The sequence below is a fragment of the Ochotona curzoniae genome, unplaced genomic scaffold, assembly GCF_017591425.1.
Source record: "Ochotona curzoniae isolate NIBS_2020 unplaced genomic scaffold, NIBS_Ocur_1.0 patch387, whole genome shotgun sequence".
Taxonomy (NCBI): Eukaryota; Metazoa; Chordata; class Mammalia; order Lagomorpha; family Ochotonidae; genus Ochotona; species Ochotona curzoniae.
In genome coordinates, this window is record NW_024466958.1 from 25831 (window position 1) to 47156 (window position 21326).

The 21326-nt window shown below is 47.2% G+C and overlaps 1 protein-coding gene across 1 annotated transcript in view; it reads right to left on the reverse strand.

The window, feature by feature from the left end:
* Positions 1-213: 213 nt before the first annotated feature.
* The window catches only part of LOC121167555 (nuclear receptor corepressor 1-like), a gene marked incomplete at its 5' end in the record, with an annotated part of 34143 nt that continues 13030 nt past the window's right edge, over positions 214-21326 (reverse strand). Inside the window, 14 exons of the mRNA XM_040997028.1 lie at positions 214-1542; positions 2222-2398; positions 3466-3684; positions 4358-4411; positions 7946-8088; positions 9961-10101; positions 12125-12348; positions 12790-12947; positions 13375-13503; positions 15786-16276; positions 16467-16635; positions 18691-18852; positions 19165-19314; positions 19715-19924. Of these exons, the coding sequence (XP_040852962.1) occupies positions 1355-1542; positions 2222-2398; positions 3466-3684; positions 4358-4411; positions 7946-8088; positions 9961-10101; positions 12125-12348; positions 12790-12947; positions 13375-13503; positions 15786-16276; positions 16467-16635; positions 18691-18852; positions 19165-19314; positions 19715-19924 (2615 nt within the window). The remainder of the gene's footprint in view (positions 1543-2221; positions 2399-3465; positions 3685-4357; positions 4412-7945; positions 8089-9960; positions 10102-12124; positions 12349-12789; positions 12948-13374; positions 13504-15785; positions 16277-16466; positions 16636-18690; positions 18853-19164; positions 19315-19714; positions 19925-21326) is intronic.

A 21326-nucleotide genomic window follows, 5' to 3' on the forward strand; every position in this document is an offset into this window, starting at 1 on the left:
GGCCAGGTCTTTATAAAGTGCTAACTTGAGTCATCCTCAAACACCTGTAATCTCTGCCCTGTCCAGTCATCAGTGGCATTTCCCCAGAACATCAGCAGGTATATGCTGTGGAAGGATGCTCATGTGTTATGATCAAATTACATGTTTAACCCAAAAATCTAGGAATTCAGTGAGTTCTTACTGAGGCATAAAACTGACCCTGTAGTGCCATACTTAGATTGTAATTCATTCTTTTAAGTTATTTGCACCTTAAGATTTTATGAAATGAGAACATTCAACAATACTGTGGCCCTAAGGAAGCAAAATTAGAACAAGCTCTGGCAGGCACAGAGATGCAAAGAAAGGACCAGGTTCTTTGTGAGAATTCTTCAGGATCCAGCATGAAAGATGGACACACTCTATCGATCATGAATACCAAACTAAAAGCATGTAGGTTTCTCCTTTGGAACCTGAGACCCCAAGAGCCTTGAGTCACAGATGATGTGCTGTAGCTATGGACAAGCCGGTCAGATTTATTTCAAAACAGAAGCCTTGTTGGGCTGCATCAAATGCAGGAGAAAAGGAATACCTTAGGGGCATGGTTAAGTTACCAGTGTGCATAACAGTGAGGTATGCCTCAAATAAGCCTTTAAAACTTTAAAAACTCAACTATAACATACCCATGCAGTCATTTTTTTTCAGTGCTACTAATGAAGGAAAAATTAAAGCTTGCACTGGAAATTTACATTACGGCAGAAGTCCATTGTTCCTACCTTTGACCCTAATGCACAGACTAGGACAGGGTCTGTTAAAAACCTAAACATTTCCACAAGATTTGAAACATCACTGGGAAGCTGAATTTAAAGAAAACAAAATCAGATCAAGTACAATGCCCGTGACAGCCGACATTATGATCTGGGCTGTGTGAGGTTTTTTTTTTTTTAGAAGGCTAGGGTTAAAAAGATAGACAAAAAAATTTTTCAAAAATTACCCCCCCGAGTTGATGCGCTGCTTTGAACATAAGTACACCAGATCTACAGCAAGGGGCTACACTGCAAAAAGGTCCTCTATTTACAATAAGAGTGATTTAAAGACATTATGGTTTTCTTTACAAACAGGAATTGTCCACTTTTTAAAAACTCTACAATTCACCCCTCTACAATTATAATCCACTCAACTGACCATATCAAAGGCGGTTTTTGTTTTCTCCTATTGACTCTCCAAACAAATTTTTATCATTTCTCCATCATCCGTGGCCCTGGCTCTCCTGAAAAGTCTCTGGGCACAAATCATAGGAGGGCAGGTTCCGACCTGCACTTACTAACACGAACCCGGAGCCGGGCTCCTCCCTTCCCCCGTCCAGCCTCACGTCCGCTCACTCGTCGCTGTCCGACAGCGTCTCGTACTGCGCCGAGAGCAGCGGGGCGGGCTCTCGCTCCCAGATCCTGTTCTGTTGGTGAGGAGCTGCCTGGCTCACGGCCGAGGGGGCGCATGCGATCGGAGTGGGTGGGGTGCTGCTTAGCATCCGCAGCGTCAGAGGGTTATACGGGAACTGCGTCGAACCTGACAAAAGAAAAAGTGGGAGCTTACTTGCCGTTTCACCCAGTCTGACTCTGGTTGGAGGACAGGACCTGTAGTCACGTGACACTACAAAAGCAAATCGGATAGCAATGGAGAAGCCCAGGTCTCCGCCCTCTAGCCACGACGCAGCCCGTGTGTGACGGGGGCAACGGTGCCCACAGTGTCCGCTGGACTGTAACCCAGCCAGCAGCTGCACGGTCAGCATAAGCCTGTGCCAAGTGTTTCTATGAAAAACCCAAGTGAAGAATGAAGTGTTAATTGAACTAAAATCGGTTACACCAGGAACTCTTCAAGGCTCCCTGAGAATCTTCTCCGAGTATCTATGTGGAAGGCGCGGTGACCTCAGTAGTGGCACCCGAGTACAGTTCAAGAACTGAAACCACAGACTTGCAAATGGCAACGTTGGCTACCAACCAGCCAACATAGGAGAGTGGGTGCCAGCTCTTTGTAGATCTTTGCTGATGCTAATGGTACTTCTAAGGTTATGTGCATTCAAATTCCATTCTCAGAGGTAGAATCCTTTAATTTTAAAGTCATGGAAGTATAGTTTTTCAAACCATAAATGTTTCTGATTTTCAAAGCAGTAGTAAACATGGCATTACTATAAACCGCTCCGGGCCTCAGGCACCTGTGCTGTGCGGGGCGGGATGGGGCGGCTCACCTGTTGAAGAGGGCCTGTCCTCCCAGGCCCAGCCCGGCGTCTGCCTGTGGTAATCCCCTTCCGAGTGGACCGAGGACACGGACGAGGGCCGCTCGCCCCCCAGGTAGGCTTGCCCAGGGATGGGAGATTTAGATTTCCTGCTGTTTGACTTGCTGATCAGCTTTGGTTTGCAGACGCCTGTTCAAGTGACAGGATTAATTATTGACATACAGTATTTGGTCTCTATATACTACATGAATAAAAATAATAGTAGCATGAAGAAGCTAGATTTTAGTAGCTAGTAAGATAAATACTATTTAAAAGAAAGAATTTTACCTACAGTGACTAGAATAAAAGATATGTCCTTATGTCATAAACATAAAATATGTGGTAACTGAAGAAACGCAATTTTCTAAACAGTGGTGAAGAATTAAAGCAGGTTCACCGACAGAAACCTTAGACCTTCACTACCCGGAGCCCCGCGGCCCCAGCACAGAGGGCAGCCAACAGGTGTTCCCACACGGTACATCGAGGGAAAGGCTGGGTCAGAACTCCCGGGATGCACAGGCCCCTGGGGTCTCTCACAGCAGCGGGACAGCTCAGACCTCAACGCATCAGCAGGGGTGAGCGCCCAGGTCACGAGCCGAGCTGTAACCTCCCTGGCCTTGGAACTCTAAGTGCGTATTTCCAACAAACATGAGCCGGAGGGCAGGGGCGGAAAGGACAGGACGATGCTCGCTTACAGAACAGGAAATCCTGATGTCATCTTCCAGGGAGAGCTAACCTGCATTTCTTCCTGGGGCACGGAGGGCCCTTTGCTTGAGGAAAGCGAGCCGAGAGATGCAGACCTTCGGATTCTATTTTAAGTATAAGAGATGCTGATTCTCAAAGATTAAGAAACTTGTTGCTCATAAACTTATGCTGAAAGCTAGCATCATGGTGATTTTTGGTAACACCGTGCAGAATGATCTGATGCCTGTCTTTGTCTGCAGGGGTGCTGCTCCGTGCTACAGGAGCGGCTGCTGCCCGGAGGTCGGCGCCGGAAGGACTGGGCTGTCCTGTGGCCTTTTCTGTGGTGTCAGCCAGTCCTTTTATACTGAAACTGTCATTTTTACCACAACAGTAAGTCACTTTTACTGAAAACCAGAAATATGAAGTCGTAATTGCAGCGGGTGTGTGGGCAAGGCCTAGAATCAATCAAGAGGAGACACTGCCTGTTGTCAGGACGTGGGCTGAGCTGGCTTCTTCCAGAGGGGCAACACTACCTGAGTGAGGTGACGGGTCCCCTTCCTCTCGCCGGGCCTCACTGCTGGTCACAACTGACGTGGCGGCGCCAGGCACTACCCCCACAGCCTGGGACATGACCACCCCGTGATCCTCCACTTTGTCATCGAAGCTTCCCATGAGAGCCTTCCTGATGATGTCTTCCAGACCGAGGTTACTGGCAGGGTCAGCGTAGGAATGCCCGCGGGAGCTGACGGAGCCTGCAGGAGGGCACCGGCATCATTTCTGCCCGGCTCGGAGGCAGACCCAAGATGGAGAAGTGACAGGCCACACAGCCCCCCAAGCCCAGAGTCCACACAGGTCCCTTCCACACACAAAGGACAGTGTTGGGAAATGCGTTTCCCAAGTCATTCAGCCACCCACACTCTTGCTAAAGTCACTCAGTTAACTGGTTCAGATTTTTTTAAGATTTTTTTTAAAACTGAAAGGCAAAAGAGTGAGCAATATTCCATCTGCTGGTTCACTCTTCAAATGGCTGAAAAGGTCAGGGTTGGGCCAGGTGGAAGCCAAAAGCCTGGACTTTCACTGCAGCTGGAAGGGTCCAAATTCTTCCACCGCTTTTGGTTGTCCCCGCCCCACCCCCAGGTGCATTAGCAGGGAGCAGCCGGGACCTGAACCCGTGCTCCAACAGCGGATAGCTACTATAGAAGTAGCAGCTTAGCCCGCAATGCCACAACACCAATGCCTGGTTCAATAGTTTCTGATTCTCTCTTCGGTTAAGTACTTGTTGAATCTTAGTTCCCTTTTTCACGATCTCTTCTCGGACTAAACTATTACTTTACATATAGGAGCAGTCCTGCTGGTCTCAATATCAGTTACTGAATGGACTGTTACTTTCCCACTATAGCATTGATGATATATTTTCATTCTTACCTGATGTTGTAACTGCTGGCAGATTAAAGATCTCTGTTCCTGGCTGAGCTGCTGCTATATTGAAACAAATATTGAAGTTAATTTGAGATGTGATAATCCAGTACATCAAAGGTTTTAAAAATCCGACAATAAAATTGACCTCTAATTGCCAATGAGCTCAGCTTATTTTACCAATTAAATTGAGGATAACTACTTTTTTTAAAGGAAATAAAAAATCAAATTAAGGCAAGATAATCAAAACAGCAGCACTGCAACCCCAGAAGGGAAGCTGCACTGCTACAGAGAATCGGGGAAAAGCCATTCTCCGAGCAGGAATCCAGGCTCCACAGCCAAGAAAGAACCTTGGACTTGAAAAGGGCCATCAGGTCTGCGGCAGTCTGGTACACATTCCAGAAGCCGCCTCAATGCGCTGCTGCCCTGGCCAGCTGGGGCCGTAACCAAGGACCGCCTCTGTGCCACGCGGCGTCTCGTTCCTCGCTTGCGCAGCGCGAAATGACAGCAGAACCAGCAACCAGAAAGCACTGTGCCAGAAGGGAAAGCAATTTGGAAACATAAATGCTTTCCATGATTTCTTTCAATTAGATGCTGAGAATTTTAAAGGAAAGTGCAGGAATTGAATGGTGGCTACACAAATGACACCTCAAAGAATGGGACATGCACAAGCAGAGGCTCTGGTGTGTGGGCGATGACCATCTGCAAAGACAGTGTGTGTGCCAGGGGGACTCTCCATCGGGGAGCCTTAACCCCCGACTGGAAAGCTCTTCTGCGCCCGAGGCCATCTGGGTATTGATGAGACTCACAGGCCAGTGTGTTCCATGCAGGACTTAGCCCGCCAGAAAAGCAGTCCTGCCTGCAGTTCCTGGCCAGGCCAGCCAAGTGATCTTGGAAGCCCTACGTAGGCTGTGGGCCGGACGTCCCCCACCCAGCCAGGAGGAAGAGAATCTTCTCCATAAAGTTGTATAGAGGATGTCGGGGAACACAGTAAATAAAACGGCCTCATCGCTGCCTACAGAGCCTGGGGCCGGAACACAGAAGAGCCTGTGAGTTCAGTTTCCTGCTTGCCCGTGAACAGGTGCAGTCTGAGCGCACACTAAGGAGACCCCGGTGGAGAAAGGTCAGATCCACATAGATTTGGGAGTCCTGGCATAAAAGTGATCGCAGAGGGAGTGAGGCGGCAGCAACCTCGGGCCGCTCAGAGTGACGCTGGGCTTTTAAGAAGATAGAGATGGCCAGAGGAGCAGAGAGGTGCGTGGGAACCCAGAAAAGAGCATTTTGGGGAAAAGGTCAGAAGTGTGGAAGAGACCAAATAGCATCTTAAAGCACTGTGGTTTTTGCAGAAGCCCCTCAGTGGTGGCCCCAGGGGAGCACAGAGGGAAAGCAGAGCTGCTGGTGGCTTTATTTTCTGAGTTCTGCTGCATACTGAATGTCCGGAGGCAGGGGTGGGACCCAGGAGCCTGTCGGTTTTGTAATATCAACTTCCTGCCAAAAACAGCAACAATTCCAGGCACCGAAGCCCTTGTACTGGTGCTTGCTTCAGATGCTCACTGCACTTCTGCTTGGCTAGCGGATTGCTGCAGAGCAGGCAACAGCTATTACACTACACACCCAACACGGCACTCCACCGAGTGTTGAACTGAAGAAAGCGAGCTACTGCCTACAGACGACGTAAAACGTACTGAGAGTAGACACTGCAGATTGCAACACATACACAGTCCAAGTGTTTCAACAAAGACCAGAGAGGGGCAGGGCAGGCCAGACCAAGGCGTGGCCACCTAAGACCAGTATGTTTCCATGCTGCGGCAGACTCATCTCCGGGTTGTAAGAGAATGTGAGAATGACAGCACCCTTTTTACTCCTGATTTGAACAGCTGTAAATAATAGATGAAATGGTTGTGGGTTGGGGCGAGAAAACCAATGATAATTTTGTAAAGGACTTCTGCAGATCTGACAGCAATTCTGGTTGGCAGTCTAAAGTATTTATCTTCCAGATCTGCTGTCACATGAAAAAGGGATTTGGCAGTTAAGAGCCGGGCCGACTGACCCTGGGCTCGTCCTTTCCTGAACTCATCACAAGCAGCACTCCCACCCGGCAGTCCCTAGTTCCCAGCCCACCATCTGACAAACAGCAGTAGATGGTAAGCAGATTAGAGAACTAGCAGATGGCAGTGTCCCCAGTCTTCATTACTGGAGACAATGCAGGCCAGGACAAAAGGGGGTGGGGGGGACAGTAAGGTGGGCCTGTGATGAATGCAGGCACATCAGCCTAAGGAAGGGTTCTGCTCTAGAGCTTTCTGCCAGTTTGGCAAGTTCAGAACTATTAGAAGCCAATGAAACATGGACTCTGAAGTCAGAAGTCGCAGGCTTGGACAGTCGCCCCTTTATGGACGAGCTCTATAACCTGGGCCAACTATTACACCCTCGTCTCAGTTCCTCATCGACAAAGCAGATGTAATAGTAATACGTAGTATAGTCGGCAGGGTGAATTTAGAACACTGTCTAGGCACACAGTGTTAACCTTTTACATTTTAATTTATTTTGAGGGGCAGACATAGAGCTAGAGTGAGGCAGGTGGAAAGGAAGGGGGGGCGCTGTCTCCCAAGCACTGGGTTCACTCCCAGATGCCTACAGTAGCCAGGACTGGAAGCTAGGGACTCAAACAAGGTCTCCCTTGTGGGGAGCAGAGATGCAGTGTGCTGCTTCAGAGGGTGTGTACTAGCAAGCAGCTACTCTAAGTGGAAGCAGGGCCCTATAGTGTGGGATATCCTGATGTTAGAATTTTAGGTGGGGAGTTTATCAGAGGCTGCAGAGGCTGCATGTGTATATGACTACTGAATGGCTGAGTTTGTATCTGGGCAGATACTGGCAGGGTACAAAAGTCGTTGGAAGGAAGTGCAGCCTGTCCTACCCTTGGGAGATGGCCATCACAGAAGCAGAGCAAGGAGGAAGTGTTATAGATTAAGAGCAATTCTTGACCCGTAAGTGTGTGTTCATGCCATGGGCACAGAATCATCATTGTCCCAACAAAAAACAACCACCACAAATCGTAGGCTGCATTAATAATGATAAATTCAAGGTAGGCCATTATCACAGTATTCTGTACCACGCAGCCTACTGAAAACCCAAACTGTATGTTTTCTTGTAGGGAACGATTCAGACAGGAGGGTGCACTCACAATGAGAACATGGGAAAGAACTGGTGAAACAGACATTTACAAAGGTTAAGACCAAGAAAGGATGAATATTCAAATATCTAAAAAGATGTAATATGGCGATGGCCCAGGGTTTAACTACAACAACAACAAAAAAAAGCAAAACAAATGGAGGATTGATCCAGCCCCACCTGAAAGGGTAGGACTCCTAAACACAGCATTTGTTCAAGGAGAAAATGGTCACCTTCAAAAAAACAAGTTCCTAAATTCCTACGCCCTAATTCGGAACAATTCATCAACTAGCAGATGTTGGACAAGGAATTTTAGGGTCGAATGTATTAGAAGGAGGCCCTATACAAGCCTTCAAGCTCAAGGATTACAAGACAAGCATAATATTAACGCATGTTTTATTTGGGGTTCATGAAAGAAATCCCACTTACCCATGTCAGAGTCACCTCCACCAGAGGAGTTCAACTTACGAAAAATCTCCTGCTTCTTTGACTTAACCATGGGGGACGTGTTTTCAAGCTTGGTGAAGAATGAAGGCAAGTAGCTAATGCTCCCTGGTGAGCGGGAATCATTCCTATTAGAAAACAGGAAAGTCAGTTACAACCATCGGCTCCTAACCCTGAGGACATTCTTACTGCTGACCGTGCCAGTTCTGGAGTGCTCGGAGAACAGAAGCTGCTACGTGCCGCGTCACATCCTCACAGCTCTATGTGAGGACACAGTCAGCTCCAGGTGTCAAAGGTGAGATCTTGAATTCTGATGAAAGGAGAACTTGAGCTTATCTGATTTATTTTTTTAATTTGAGAGAACAGAGGGATAGAGTCACACACAGCTCCCATCTGAGGAGAGCAGATTCACTCCACGAAAATCTTCAATGGCCAGGAACTCAACGGGAGCTACAAGTCAGCTCAGGTTCCCCCTCGTGCCATCCCAGGCTGGAATGCAACAATTCTTAAGGATTACAAGGTGAGCAGCCATGGGCAGAGTCAAATGTCACGATGCTCTGCAATTAACAAACATGGACTCACGTCATCATGCAAATCGGGACCCATTCTACTGACAGAAATACTCACCTTTAAGTGCACTGAAACTATAGTAACACACTTGCCTATAAAATAGCAGGAGCTCATATCTAAGTGACAGTTGGACTTGAACAGAATAGCGTCTGTGAATAAAGCAAGCTGCCTGTCAGTCACTTCAAGTCAACTAACAGTATGAGCGTAAAGGATCTCACATTTCATCGGCAGCTTTCTTTACTAACATACTTCTAAAAACAAGTCTCATTAACAGCTCATGGATCCCGGCAGAGAGCAAGAGCATGGGCAGAGAAAGCTGTTGGTAACCAAATCTGGTCATGTGGATTCATAATTCAAGCACAGAGCCTATGCCAAGAAAGACAAGGCAGTAGAAAGATGAGACATGGTCTTTGTTCTCAAAAAACTTACACTCAGGCAAAACATGTGAATGTATCATTTAATATAAAAGCATTTGCTCTCAAGAGACAGATCTACTTACCTATTTGGCTGTCTAAGAATACATACAGTAAATACAAACAAGTAAGATATTCTAAGAAATGTACTAGCAATTGGAGTTGGATCGTGGTTTACAGCTGGACTCTCCCTTACAAGGATGACCCACAGATTGACCTAAGAGGGCAGCAAAGGGAGGGTTCACAGCTTCAGCATGGACAGAGCAAGGCAGAATGGGTTATGGCACATCCAGCTAAGCAGCTACTTCCCGTGCCAGCATCCCACACAAGTGATGGTTCACGTTCCAGGATTCCACTTCTGATACAGCCTGCTGCTAATGTGCCTGGAAAAGCAATGGAAGGTGGACTAGAAACTTGGGGGCTGCCATTCATGTGGGAGACCTGGATGGAGCTCCCTAGTTCGGCTTGGCCTAGTCCCGGCCACTGCAGCCATTTGAGGAGTGAACCAACCACTGGATGGTAGATGGGTCTCTGTGACTCTGCCTTTTAAACAAAAACAAATCTGCATGTGAGAATGAAATGGAATTGAACGAGTACAGTAAGCTGATTATGAAAGAACAAAATGCTTTGATTCTGTGAGTCTTAGAGAAAATAATTCTGGTGGAAGGATGGTGACTGAATGGAAAGAGGCTAGAGCAAAAACATGTCATCCAAATGGGGGTCCAGATGCAGTAATTCATAGGGTGGGACCAGGGTGAGAAACTGAGGCAGGAAAGCACGGTGCTTGGTGTCTGGTAAGCGCTCACCTGGTGGGTGAAATCGTGAGTGACACAACCACCAGCAAAAAGGTTTCCAAAGACTGAGGAAGACTGAGTTTCAAGAATAATTACCACACTTTCTCTAATGTATTAAAATAGAACATTTACACTGGAGAAACAGATCCTCCTAGAACCCCATCCTGACACACAAACCAAATCAGAGAAGGGCACTGGTTCCCAGCCCTCACACCCGCCTCACCTCTGCTCCGCAGGCTCTGCTCCCCTCTGCGCCAAGAGCAGCATGCTGTCCTGTTTGTCATGCACAACCGGAACCTGGGGTGGGGAGATGGGCTCGTAGGGCTCTGAAGACACGTGACTCCTCTCTGGCGATTTTCCAGGCCTGCCATTGCGACATGGAGGACATCAGATTGTGCTTCGATGATTCACAGGCTTAACCCAAACAGAAACTGGTTAGCTCATGAGTCAGTCGCTTCAGTAGTCACCATGTACCCAGTGACTGGAGGTGGCCACAGTGGGAGCTCATGCGGAGGCTGCATCCTGCCATGTTAAGTCCAAGCGCAGTGCTTGGTGTGAGCCGTGACCTGCTAGTTGGCCCTCAATAAGGGAAAGACCTGTGTGCTAACTGAAGACAGGCTCCAGCCGTACCACTCTGCGGGTCTGTGCAATGTCATTGTTCCTCTGGATTGCACACTGCCAGGGATAATGTGAGATGAACATCTAAAACCATTTTTTTTAGCTTAGCAATTTTGCATATTGGGAGCCACCTTTAACTTTCAATATTAAATATGTTCCTGTTGATACTACTTAAGTTCCACTGCACTCAAATGCTATTACTTCCTTTCTTGGTCAACCTACTGCATTCTTACAGTTGCTCATTTGATGTTTGCCTCTGAAATTCAAATAATCATATAATTTCCTGCTTTATCAAATTTGAAAGTTACCATCTTTCTCTCCATGAAAAAGACCTTGATCTGCCTTCTCCACATGGTTGCCCATTTTACTCTATTTTAACATCACACAGCACACGTCAAGCTCTAACGTATTTTTTTAAACGAAGCAGTTTAGCAACCCACGCTGCTACTTCTACCAATTCTTGCCCACTCCCACCCGACCCATTATTTTTGTGACTCAGGATGTATGTCATCATCGTCTAGAACTGCTTTGCTTATAGGTTGAAAGTCAATGGTATTTTATAACACTGTGGATGATGCGAAGATTCTGAACTATAAAACAGGATGATTTTACGAAGTCCAATAAGAGAATTTTAACCAGATGCTTAAGTGTAGTGATGCAGAAATCAGTAGTAAAGACAAACAGATGCCGTCAGTGGCTCAGAATCTGCTGCCGGTTACCTTACGTTAGGAATGGGCCAGGACTTTCCTGTAAATAAGCTTCTCAGTTTTCTTCATGATTGCATTTTGTTTTTCTTTTTTTGGGGGATGAACCAGAAGATAGAAGATTAATTGAACTCTTTGTGTTTAACTAACTGTACATCTCAAATAAATAAATTAGTGGGTATTTTGAAAAAATTATCCAGCTTCTTGAAATGAATGTCAAAATTCTGTTTCAAGATAATCCAATTGGTGGAAGAACATAAGGGGAAAAAATGAACTGGAACTGCCCGTCGGTTTGTGCGTGTGCGTGTGCGTGTGTGTGTTTGTGCCACTCACTTGTGACTACCAGAGCCAGGCAGACGGCGACGTGCTGTCCTGGGCCCTCTCCTTGTGCCGGTTTACAATGTTTACAACAGAGACCATGCAGCTGCTTGCAGCGAGGGCTGGAAGGCTGGAACCTTTCACTAGACGTGTCTTTCTCGTGCTGTGAGCTACAGCTCCCATTCCTCGGGCTCATCGATGTGTGTGTCCCCAGGCATGTGCCGACTCTGACCTGCTGCTGCCCAGGCTCATTGTCCCATTCTCAGGAGCTCCTGCTGTGTTCCATGACTGTGCCTTAACATACACTACTGCTTAACCTGCCACCCTGAACCAAAAACCTTCTCTCTCCCCTCCCCTTTTAACCCAAACATCAGCTAGGATACACTGGTGACCAGCATTTTTGCCAAGTAAGGCACCTCCTTCCTCCCATCCTGTTGCCATTGGTTGTACTTTGCTTTCCTTAATGTCATTTTCCTAAATAATTATTGTTATAAACCCAATAGAGGGGATCCCTAAACTGTCCTTTATAACTGGCAACAAAAATCAACTTGGGTGTCAGTAAAAAGACAAGAACACCACTGCTCAGAGGGCAGGCACCTCAAGCACCACACACTGAAGAAAGCTCACCTGCACCTCCCAGGGAACAAAGGCCAGTGAACGCAAGGTGGTATGGGACAGGGATCCCTGCCTAGGCATACTCAAACTGTCTGGTGAAAATCTGCAAGTGATTTGCAGTAAAGACCGTACCTGCCCCGAGATTTGTCCACGAGATTTTCTGGAGAGACTCTAGGACCTGGTCTCTGATGGTGGACAGGCTGCGGCTGGGACTCTGGGCTGTAACGGCTTGATGATTTTGTCCGCACAGGTGTGGACACCAAAGCAGATGGCGAGTTTTGGAATGTAGAAGTGGGAGGCTGTGGGGGAGTCTGCGAGGGAACTTGATTTCTAGCAAAATCCTGTGTGATAATTTGCTGTGACACAGAAAAGAAAAGGCCGTGATTAAGCTCCTTAAGTACCTGCATAGAAAGGTGCACTGGAGGCCAGCATCTGGCCTGGTATTGACAAGTTCCCATCTCAGTACACTGGGGTGCCCAGGTTCCCATCCCACACCTGATGCCAGCTTCCTGCTTACACACAGCCAGTTGCAGTTGGTGGCAACTCAAGGAAATGGGTTTGTGCAATTGATGAATTCCCGGCTCCCAACTGGCTGCTGACCCAGTCCCCAGCAATTTCAGGTACTTGGGCACTGAACCCAGTAGTTAGATAAATAAATAAAAAGTAAGTAAATAATGTGGACTTTTAAAATAAAAGTACAAATCTACACATATCTTCTTTATAGTTTTTTCTTTCTAAATGGAATCTGCTTTCTGCATGATCAGAAAAGGAAATTTTGAAAATGATGCAAAGCTTACACAGATGTGATCAGCAAGCGTGATGAGCCGGTGGGTCCTGGGCACTTGGCCCACTGCCTCTGCCTGGGAGGAAGGGGGCAGCTGCTGCTGCGGAGAGGGCGACTCCTGCTGGGCTCGGTAGTGATGCAGCGGTCCTTCGTACGGTCTGCCCGGATCGTCTAACAGAGACACACAGACGTCTTACTCCAGGGACGCTGTGGTCTGTCACTCATTATCAAAGATTAAACAGTTCAAAAAAACACACAAAATGTGATACATTTCTCAAAGTTCAAAATTAATACATCTTAATTTGGGGGGGGGATGTCTTCACTGATAAGAATCTGAGACAAGCAAAATAAAATGTGAATACAGAAATGAGCAACAGGAATCAATACCATCTATTTTCCATCTTGTTAAAATATAAGCAAAAGTGTGATCGATGATAGCTTAAAAGCTAACTTTGGTAGTTGTAGTTTTAAATGTGTCTAGAATAGATGGATACAAGATTACCCTAAAACAGACCAAGTTATTTCTTCTCATGGTCTAGACAGGTTAGAAACACATAACTAGACGAGAACACACGCGAACGGGGGCTGAGAGACATACTTTCTGCTTGATTTGCTTTAACAGTCTCTGGCTGATAGGCCTGCAGCTGCTCCCGGGGCGGCGCAGGTGAGCCGGCTGGGCTTATCACCTCAATAGCATCATTAGTTGTGTCATACCTGTGAGAAGACACTTTAAGAAAAGAATCTTATTTTAAAACTAATCCTATGAAAAGTTTCAAAAGCATAAGTTATTCAAGCTCCATATTTTCGTTTTTTTGTATTTTGCATAAATGCTCAACAGCATTCCAAAGTAATGAAAACTACTAAATTCAGTGGACTGTGACCGCGTGCCTTGGTGCATTTCTGAAACCTTGTGGGTTCTAAGCTCTTTGTGAGAAGCCCAGAAAGGAGCAGGTGTTTAGCCCAGGGATGAAGAGGCTCCCTCCGCATCAGGAATTCAGTTCTCGGCTCCCGCTCCTGACTCCAGCTTTGTGCCAGTGCAGACCCTGGAGGGCAGGGTGGATCACGTGGCATGCCTGGCTCCTGTATCTGGCCCGGAGAAATAAAGGAAAAGATGGGAACACTTGCTCTCAAATAAACACGTATGTTGGTAGGCTCCATGAGGAACAATGAGATAAGGCACAGGAGAGAACAGCTTTGTGATGTTCCCCTGGGAGCTGGGAGATACTCATCAGGAGAGACGAATGAGTAAGCAAGGCAACAGTTTGCAATCTGCTAGTTCAGTCCACGAAACCCAGTTCTAGGAGATATCCTGCTCTTAGGAGATGCTACAAAGCTGCTTCATCACCATGGGGATTTAGTTTTGAGTTATATGTAATAATTTTCTCCTGTAATGTTATTGCTGACAGGTATTAAACCACATAGTTCTTCAGCACCATGTTATACTGTGAAAAGAACAGCCACAGCATGGAGTGTGTGAAGGGAAGCAAACTCAGACAGGGACTTCCATCCGACCGTGGGTGATGCCACACCAGTGAAGGGCTCATCAGGAGTCCTGCCTCGGCCTCGGCCGTGGATCCAGAAGGCAAATGCATCTTCCTGCTTAGGAATTTTCTGACTTGAGTGAGAAAACTGTCGGAGGCTCCAACGATGTATGCCCGTAGCCAGACCCAGGTACGAGATGGTCTGTGCCTCTCGTGCTCAACAACCCTTCCTCCTGCCACCAGCTCATGGAAAAATGCAGTTAGCAACTCCAGTCGACTGAGGATGGAGACTGTCACTGAGGAACTAATAATGGGAAACATCTGTATCCACTGTGACGCATCACTCTTCATGTGCCAGCACCCCGGGTCTGCTAACAACTTCCAATAATCAAGCTCTCAAAACATGTCCATGTGCTCACGAAGCCCCCTAAGAGGGGCAAGGCCCAGGTGATGCCCTCACCTCCAGGGTGAGCGAGGAAGGCTCTGCAGAGGAAGCTGGAAGCCACACTGGAGGATTACCGCCAGCTTGGGACGCTCATGCAGCCCACTGCTACTGCGACTCGCAAAGAACCTGGCTTTTCTACTTTCAGACCTTCCGAAATGCGAACTCCCGGCTCGAGCTTTGGGGGTGACAAGGGAAGCTGCGTTGCACAGGGGCCACCTGTGTGCTGCTGACTTCCTCCTAGGAGTGCTGCAGGTTTCTTCCCCGGTTTGCTACTTTCTTCATATTGAAAAGTTGTACTGCTTAAACAACAAGCTGCCTCCTCTGGATCTCAGCAACAGCTAAGCAGGTGGAGATCTGAGCAAAAAAGGCCTGGATATGACTTGGGGTGCACAAAAAATCAATTTTTAAAGCCTCCAACCCTTTCAATTTCCATGTAGATGTAACATGATATGTTTAGATCACTTTCACGTTTAGTAGGTGTTTGTTTAAATGCTTGTTCTTTCTGGAATTCCACACAGAATTTCAGCAACAGTGAAAAAGGAATTTTTAACTTTTTTCTTTTCCCACTGTAGTGGAGGTTTGCAGGACCTACCCTATCACAGTGACTAACAGAAGCCGAGCGAACTGTAATTTGTAAGAAAGGTACAATGCTAAGAACCAGTGGCCAAAGTGAGGCGCGTCACTCTGTACAAATCTATATCTCGCGTAAAGGATATAACAAACTTGGCTATTAGCTGAAGTCCTGAACAGCATACTGGCAGTGCTTCCAGACCAAGTACACCCATCAGACGCCTCTGCATGCTGACAGGCTGTCTTCACAGCTGTCTGCTTTCCCAGCTCGGTGCTCTAAAAGGTAGCTTTGTTTTGGAAACACACTGATAAACTTGTACTTAGGACACTGGGGTGTTTAAACGTTCACAGTGAGAGACATGTTTTTGCGCTGCCAACCCACAACATCTTTTCTGTGACACTGACCATCAAACATCAGGAGTTTTAAAAATGCCAGAAGCTTCTGCTTTACCTAGAGGAGAAAGTAATTCTTTACTCAGATATCACATTGTGAAACTAGATTGAGATACATACAGCTACTAGAAGAGTCTGAACTTTGAGAGCCACGTTCCCTCGCATCCTTGTCCGAGGCAATTTGCCGGGTGATGATCACGTCTATGAAGTTAGCTGCAGTAATGGTAGTCTTCCCTCGGGTCCTTAGCTCTTCCTCATATCTGGATTTTGGAGGAGGCCCTTTATCTTTCCCAGCCTCAGAATAAACTACTGAAGAATGAGGCTGGGGCTTGCCACTTGGAAAGGCTGAAGAAGTGTACAGACACTGAACAGATCTCTTCTCCGCCTCCAGGGTTTTCTGCTCTAGCTGCTGCTCACTAACTGCAGCTGACCTGCTTCTCAAATTGTCTTCTAACCTGGCAGCTTCATGCTTACTCTCTTTTGTTTTGGAAACATCCATCTGGGGTGCAGAAGCTGCGGCATCCACAAGAGCAGCCAGGGCGTCCGCAGCAGTGTTGTAGCGGGAGGCTGGCAGGCCTTGGCTTATGGAAGGGCCCCCAGCGGGCAGTGGCCTGTAAATAAAACCAAACCACAGCTCTGTGAAGGGAAGATCAGCTACCGGGAATAGGGTGGGGGGGATGGACTGCAAAACGGAGTCGGCAGAGAGAAAACTGGGACTGGATTGATACTACGGAATTACAAAATTCAAAATGTCTATGCAAGACTTTTTTCGGTAATCAAAATGTGTAACAAGGGACTGACATGACTCGTAGCTGAGCAGTTGGATCCAAAGGGGTGATGACGCTGGTTCCGTTGGTTCCCTGGAAGACGCTGGGTCTCTGCTGCAACATGGTCTCCTGAGCTCTCACGGAAGGGGACGGGGAGCGGACATACCCGTGGCTGCCAGGCCGGCCGGGCTGTTCTGAGCCTGCTGGGCACAAAAGGAAAAAGAACGAGAGCAGCTGTGAGAAAGCAGCTGGACACGGAGGCAGCAGCACTTCCTGCTAGCTGCCCAGAGCTCCATATTCGAAAAGAACAACCTTCCTTTCTGACCTCACTAGAAACTTGTTTTACACATGCTCGATGAAGATGCAATAAAACGTAAGGCATTTATTGGCGTTTCCATTTTTGTGACAAGTTTCGATCTTGATTCTAGGCAAAATTGGCACCAAAAGAAAGAAGCTTATGGCAACCAGAAAAGTCTACTCTCAGACTTATCCTCAAACTCTGGCGTGTGTATGATTTCTGAAGATTAAGTACGGCGTTCTGCTTAGCCTAATAAAACGTCCAGCGTACGTGCCGGCGCTGCGAGGCTCCGACTCCCTGCAGTCCTTGCTCTCCACAGGAACTCTCCCACTACCCATCCGCAAACTGGGTGGGTAGACACACTTTTCTAAGTGCGAAGACATTTTTCTCACTCTGTCCCTCCCATTATGGACAGGGCTAGTCCTTCCTCACAGTCACTTGGAGCATTCTGAACTCAAACTGCCCCTTCAATCACTCTCGCTCGCTCTGTAGCCTCCCATCAATCCTGCATCATTTATTGGCCTCCTCGGAGTTAGTGTCTGGAGTATACACTCCTGATTTCATACTGAGAACCAGCTCACAATTTGCTTCCTTCTGACCATTCATTACTTTATATGAGTGTTTCTATGGAAAATATTCCTGCAAGTGGAATGCCGATGGAATAGCATTTAAAGCTTTTTACCTCTCACAGGGACGCTGCAGTTGACACTACCCTATGCTAGTGTACCTGTTTCTTTAGGCACTGCAACACACAATATCTGTCAATGTTTTAAACGTCCGACACAGAAAACCGGTATTTTACTGTCTTAAAGCTGAGTCCATCAGTGTGTGGCCATGTGCATTTTAGAAACATGTGTCCCGCTATAGTTACACACCTGTGTGTAGCTTTGATTTTCAATGTTATGGTGCTATTCATGAAAGCATTTCCTACGGACAGGTTCTCGGGGATTGTTACCGTACTTGTGTATAGGTCACAGCTAAACGTGTCCAGCTTGGACAGGTGCTGCCAGCCCCCCGGGCTACGCAGGGCCTAAGTCCTATGACACTCTCGGGCCCCAGGTTCTGTACCTTCCTCTGTCCGTGCCCACCCCAGGTCAGCCCTGGCAGCACACTGAATCCTCCCTTCATATGCATGCCTTGGACACCTCTCTGACACCACAGTTTCAACTCCTTATCAACACCTCCAAACCCGGTCTTTTCGCCTGAGTGCCAGGGCTGTGTCTAGGATAATGCAGACATGGGAGATGATTTAACTGGAAAAAACTAAAAATGGGAAGTATATCAGGGATGGCAGATGGCTCCAAGACACACGAGACTAAGTATATCCAGAATAAAGATGACCATCTCTTTCCCTTATCATGCTCTATCTTAACTGTAGACCAAACCTTGTTTCTGATCTTCCCTTTAATCCTCATACTTGATTATTAAGCTTTGGTTCTTCCTTCATATTCTTCCTGGTAGTTCCTTTCTGTCCATTCCATTTGTTGGAACAGTCCAGGCCACCGTTAGTCCAAGCCGGCAGACCTCTGGCAGCAGTGCATGGCCTCCTTGAGGATTCTAATCTGTCTAATGCCACACTCTAATCACTCCTTTCCCACTTGAGCAGAATGGCAGCACCAGGTTCGAATTCAAGATGCCACATCACCTCCTAACACCATTTGCCAGCAACACTTCAGATACTGGAACCACGGCCTGGGCTTCTTGGAGCTTTCACAGCTCTGCATTGAAGACCTCAGGCCTAGCTAGAAACAAATGCTCAGGTCAAATCAAAATAGGAACTTTATCATGAAAACTTAATTTTTCTAGGAAAAATTCACCCTTCTGTGATCTCAATTTGAACCCTCTGATAACACTGTGTCCTAGAATTTTGTTTCCATCTTTCATGGCGTAATAATACCCCAGACCCCGCCGTAAGACCAGGGTCCAGCTGGAGGCCACAGGGTCACGGCCTTCCACTGACCTGGGCGCAGGTAGAGGTCCGAGGAGGCTGCAGCGATCCGCTCCCGCTCCCGCTCCCGTTCCCGTTCTTTCTCCCTCTCTCTCTCCCTCTCTCGCTCGCGTTCACGCTCCCGCTCTCGCTCCCGCTCCGCGCTTGCAGCTGCTACAAGGTGTGTCGGGTGTCCTGTGAAACAAATACATCTGCAATTTAATGACAAAAAAAGTCAACCTATCAAGTTTATCAAGCGACTTTAAAAGGCATATCAATCAAAAGACAAAAAAGATACCTCCAAATCTGGAGTGCAGGAAATTTATCTTATTACGAGTTTTGGAGTGTAACACAAGATATTTCTAGGGAGTCTAGCCACAGATGGTACAAAGCAACCGTTACTAAATGTCAACTAAAAACCAGAAAACTAAGTGGGGAAAAGCTGCCTAAAACATCTTAAAATACATGCTTGGCCCGTGAGCGTGGTCCGAGCCCGCGGGACCTTACCAGGAGACACGGATGCAGAGTTGTATGGCCTGGGGGGGAAAGTGATCTGTGTCCCGGGAATGTACGTGATTCTGTCCATGGGAGGGGTGCTGGTCCCCCCAGGGTGAGGCACTAGAATCGTTGGAGGCATATTGGTCAGGTCAATGATTCCTAGGTAAAAGACAAATGCAATCTAGGTTAAATGTTACTCTAAACCTACATGGCTGTTGATCTTGTCTCCCTGTCAACCGAAAATGTTGGAAGGTCACTATCACTTTTTAAGAATGCCCTCAACAATCTACAGAAAAACAGGAAATATCTGTTCCCCGCCCATAACTGAAACACAGGACAAAGAGTGACAGCCGACTGCTCAGACATGGACGTCAAGCAACGGGCTCAATGACAGATGACTTATTTCACATGCCATCTCTCTTGCTGATAGATGAGCTGAGGATGTGAAAACACTGTAGTATTTTCTTTCCATCATTCACGCAAGAAGTAATTTACTGAGCATCTGGACCCTCGGGTAAACATCATACACCGATGACATCGGAACTGCAAAGACACACACCTCTGGTTGCCGGGTACGGGAGACCCAGTGGCTGTTCTCTCGGGGAGAGTCCTCTGGCTACATCTGGGCGCAAGTTCACTTGCATCTGCTGTGAGGTAATGTAATCATTTAAGATTGTCTGCCTCGTGTTCTCCATTGCATAGAGCTGATACTGACTTGGGTAGCCTGGAGTTGGTGAAAGCTGTCTCTGAAACAGGTAAGCAGCAGCTGCTGAGTGAGAGAATGAGAAAGAGGCACTGAGTTTCGTACTGAGTGAAATGCACTTGCTAAAGCTCACCCAGCATAAGGAAAAAGCCAGCTACCACGGAGTGGATGTGCAACCTTTAGCTACACACTAGCTGCAAGGAGGGGTTAGGAGAGATCTTTATTTAATCTACTCCACACCTTAGTGTTCCTAATAATCTACTCCATATCTTAATATTCTTAATAATCTACTTCACGCCTCAGCATTTCCGCATTGTGCATTCTAACTCCTGCTAACATCTGAGACTTAATGCAAAGGGAGAAGAGTCGTCACAAGTGTCCCAAGTGGTTTCATTTCCAATTCTTGACACGTCATTGTATTCACCTAAAGCATCTAAAGTTATGTCGGAAACTAAGGTTATGTTTGTAGGGCTGACCATCCAATACAAGTGACAGCAATGCACATGAAAACTTCTTGTGACAAACAGCAAGTTTACATTCCTGTAGGTAAAAACAGTGAAGACACAAGCATGGATTCAGTGTGTGTGTGACTGGAGCTGGGAATGGAAACTTTTTCTGTAAATGGCCACATGGGAGATACTTCATGCCTTGTATGCCATATGGTTTCTGTCACGGCAACTTAGTTTTGCCATAGGAAAAAAAAAAGAAGTCACAGAAAGAAGAGTTGGTGTGGCTGTGTTTTCACAAAAAATTTTTTTGAAAGGCAAATTAATAGAGAGAGAGAGAGAAAGATCTTCCATCTGCTGGTTCACTCCTCAAGTGGCTGCAATGGCCAGAGTTGAGCCAATCCGAAGCCAGCAGCCAGAGTCTCTTCCGGGTCTCCCAGGTGAGAACCAGTTCCCAAGGCTTTGGGCCGTCCTCACCTGCCTTCCCAGGCCACAAGCAGGGAGCTGGATGGGAAGTGGAGCAGCCAGGACACAAAACTGGCTCCCATATGGGATCCCAGCAGAAGCAAGGTGAAGCAAATGAGCCATTGTGCCAGGCCCATACATTTTCAATTTCTGAACAAGGTGGCAACAGGAATTGGCCCACAAGCTGCAGTCTGCCAATGCTGAGGTGATAGTACGGCACAAAATGCTGGGACGCAGCAGTATGCTAAAAAGTAGAACATAACACTTCTGACAAGCAGGGCCAGCATTGTGACTCAGCTTGGCAAATGGCCACTTCAGACACAAGGATCCTTGGTCGGCTCCGAGTCCTGGCTGCTCTGCTTGTGACTGAGACTTCTGCCAATGTGCCTAGGAAACCAGTGGAGGAAGGTCCAAGTACTTGGGTAACTACACTGTGTGGAAGATAGGGGTGGAGTTCCAGGCCCCTGCTGCACCGATCCGAAGCCAGGACCCAGAGCCTCTTCCAGGTCTCCCACGCAGGTGCAGAGTCCCAAGGCTTGGGCCGTCCTCAACTGCTT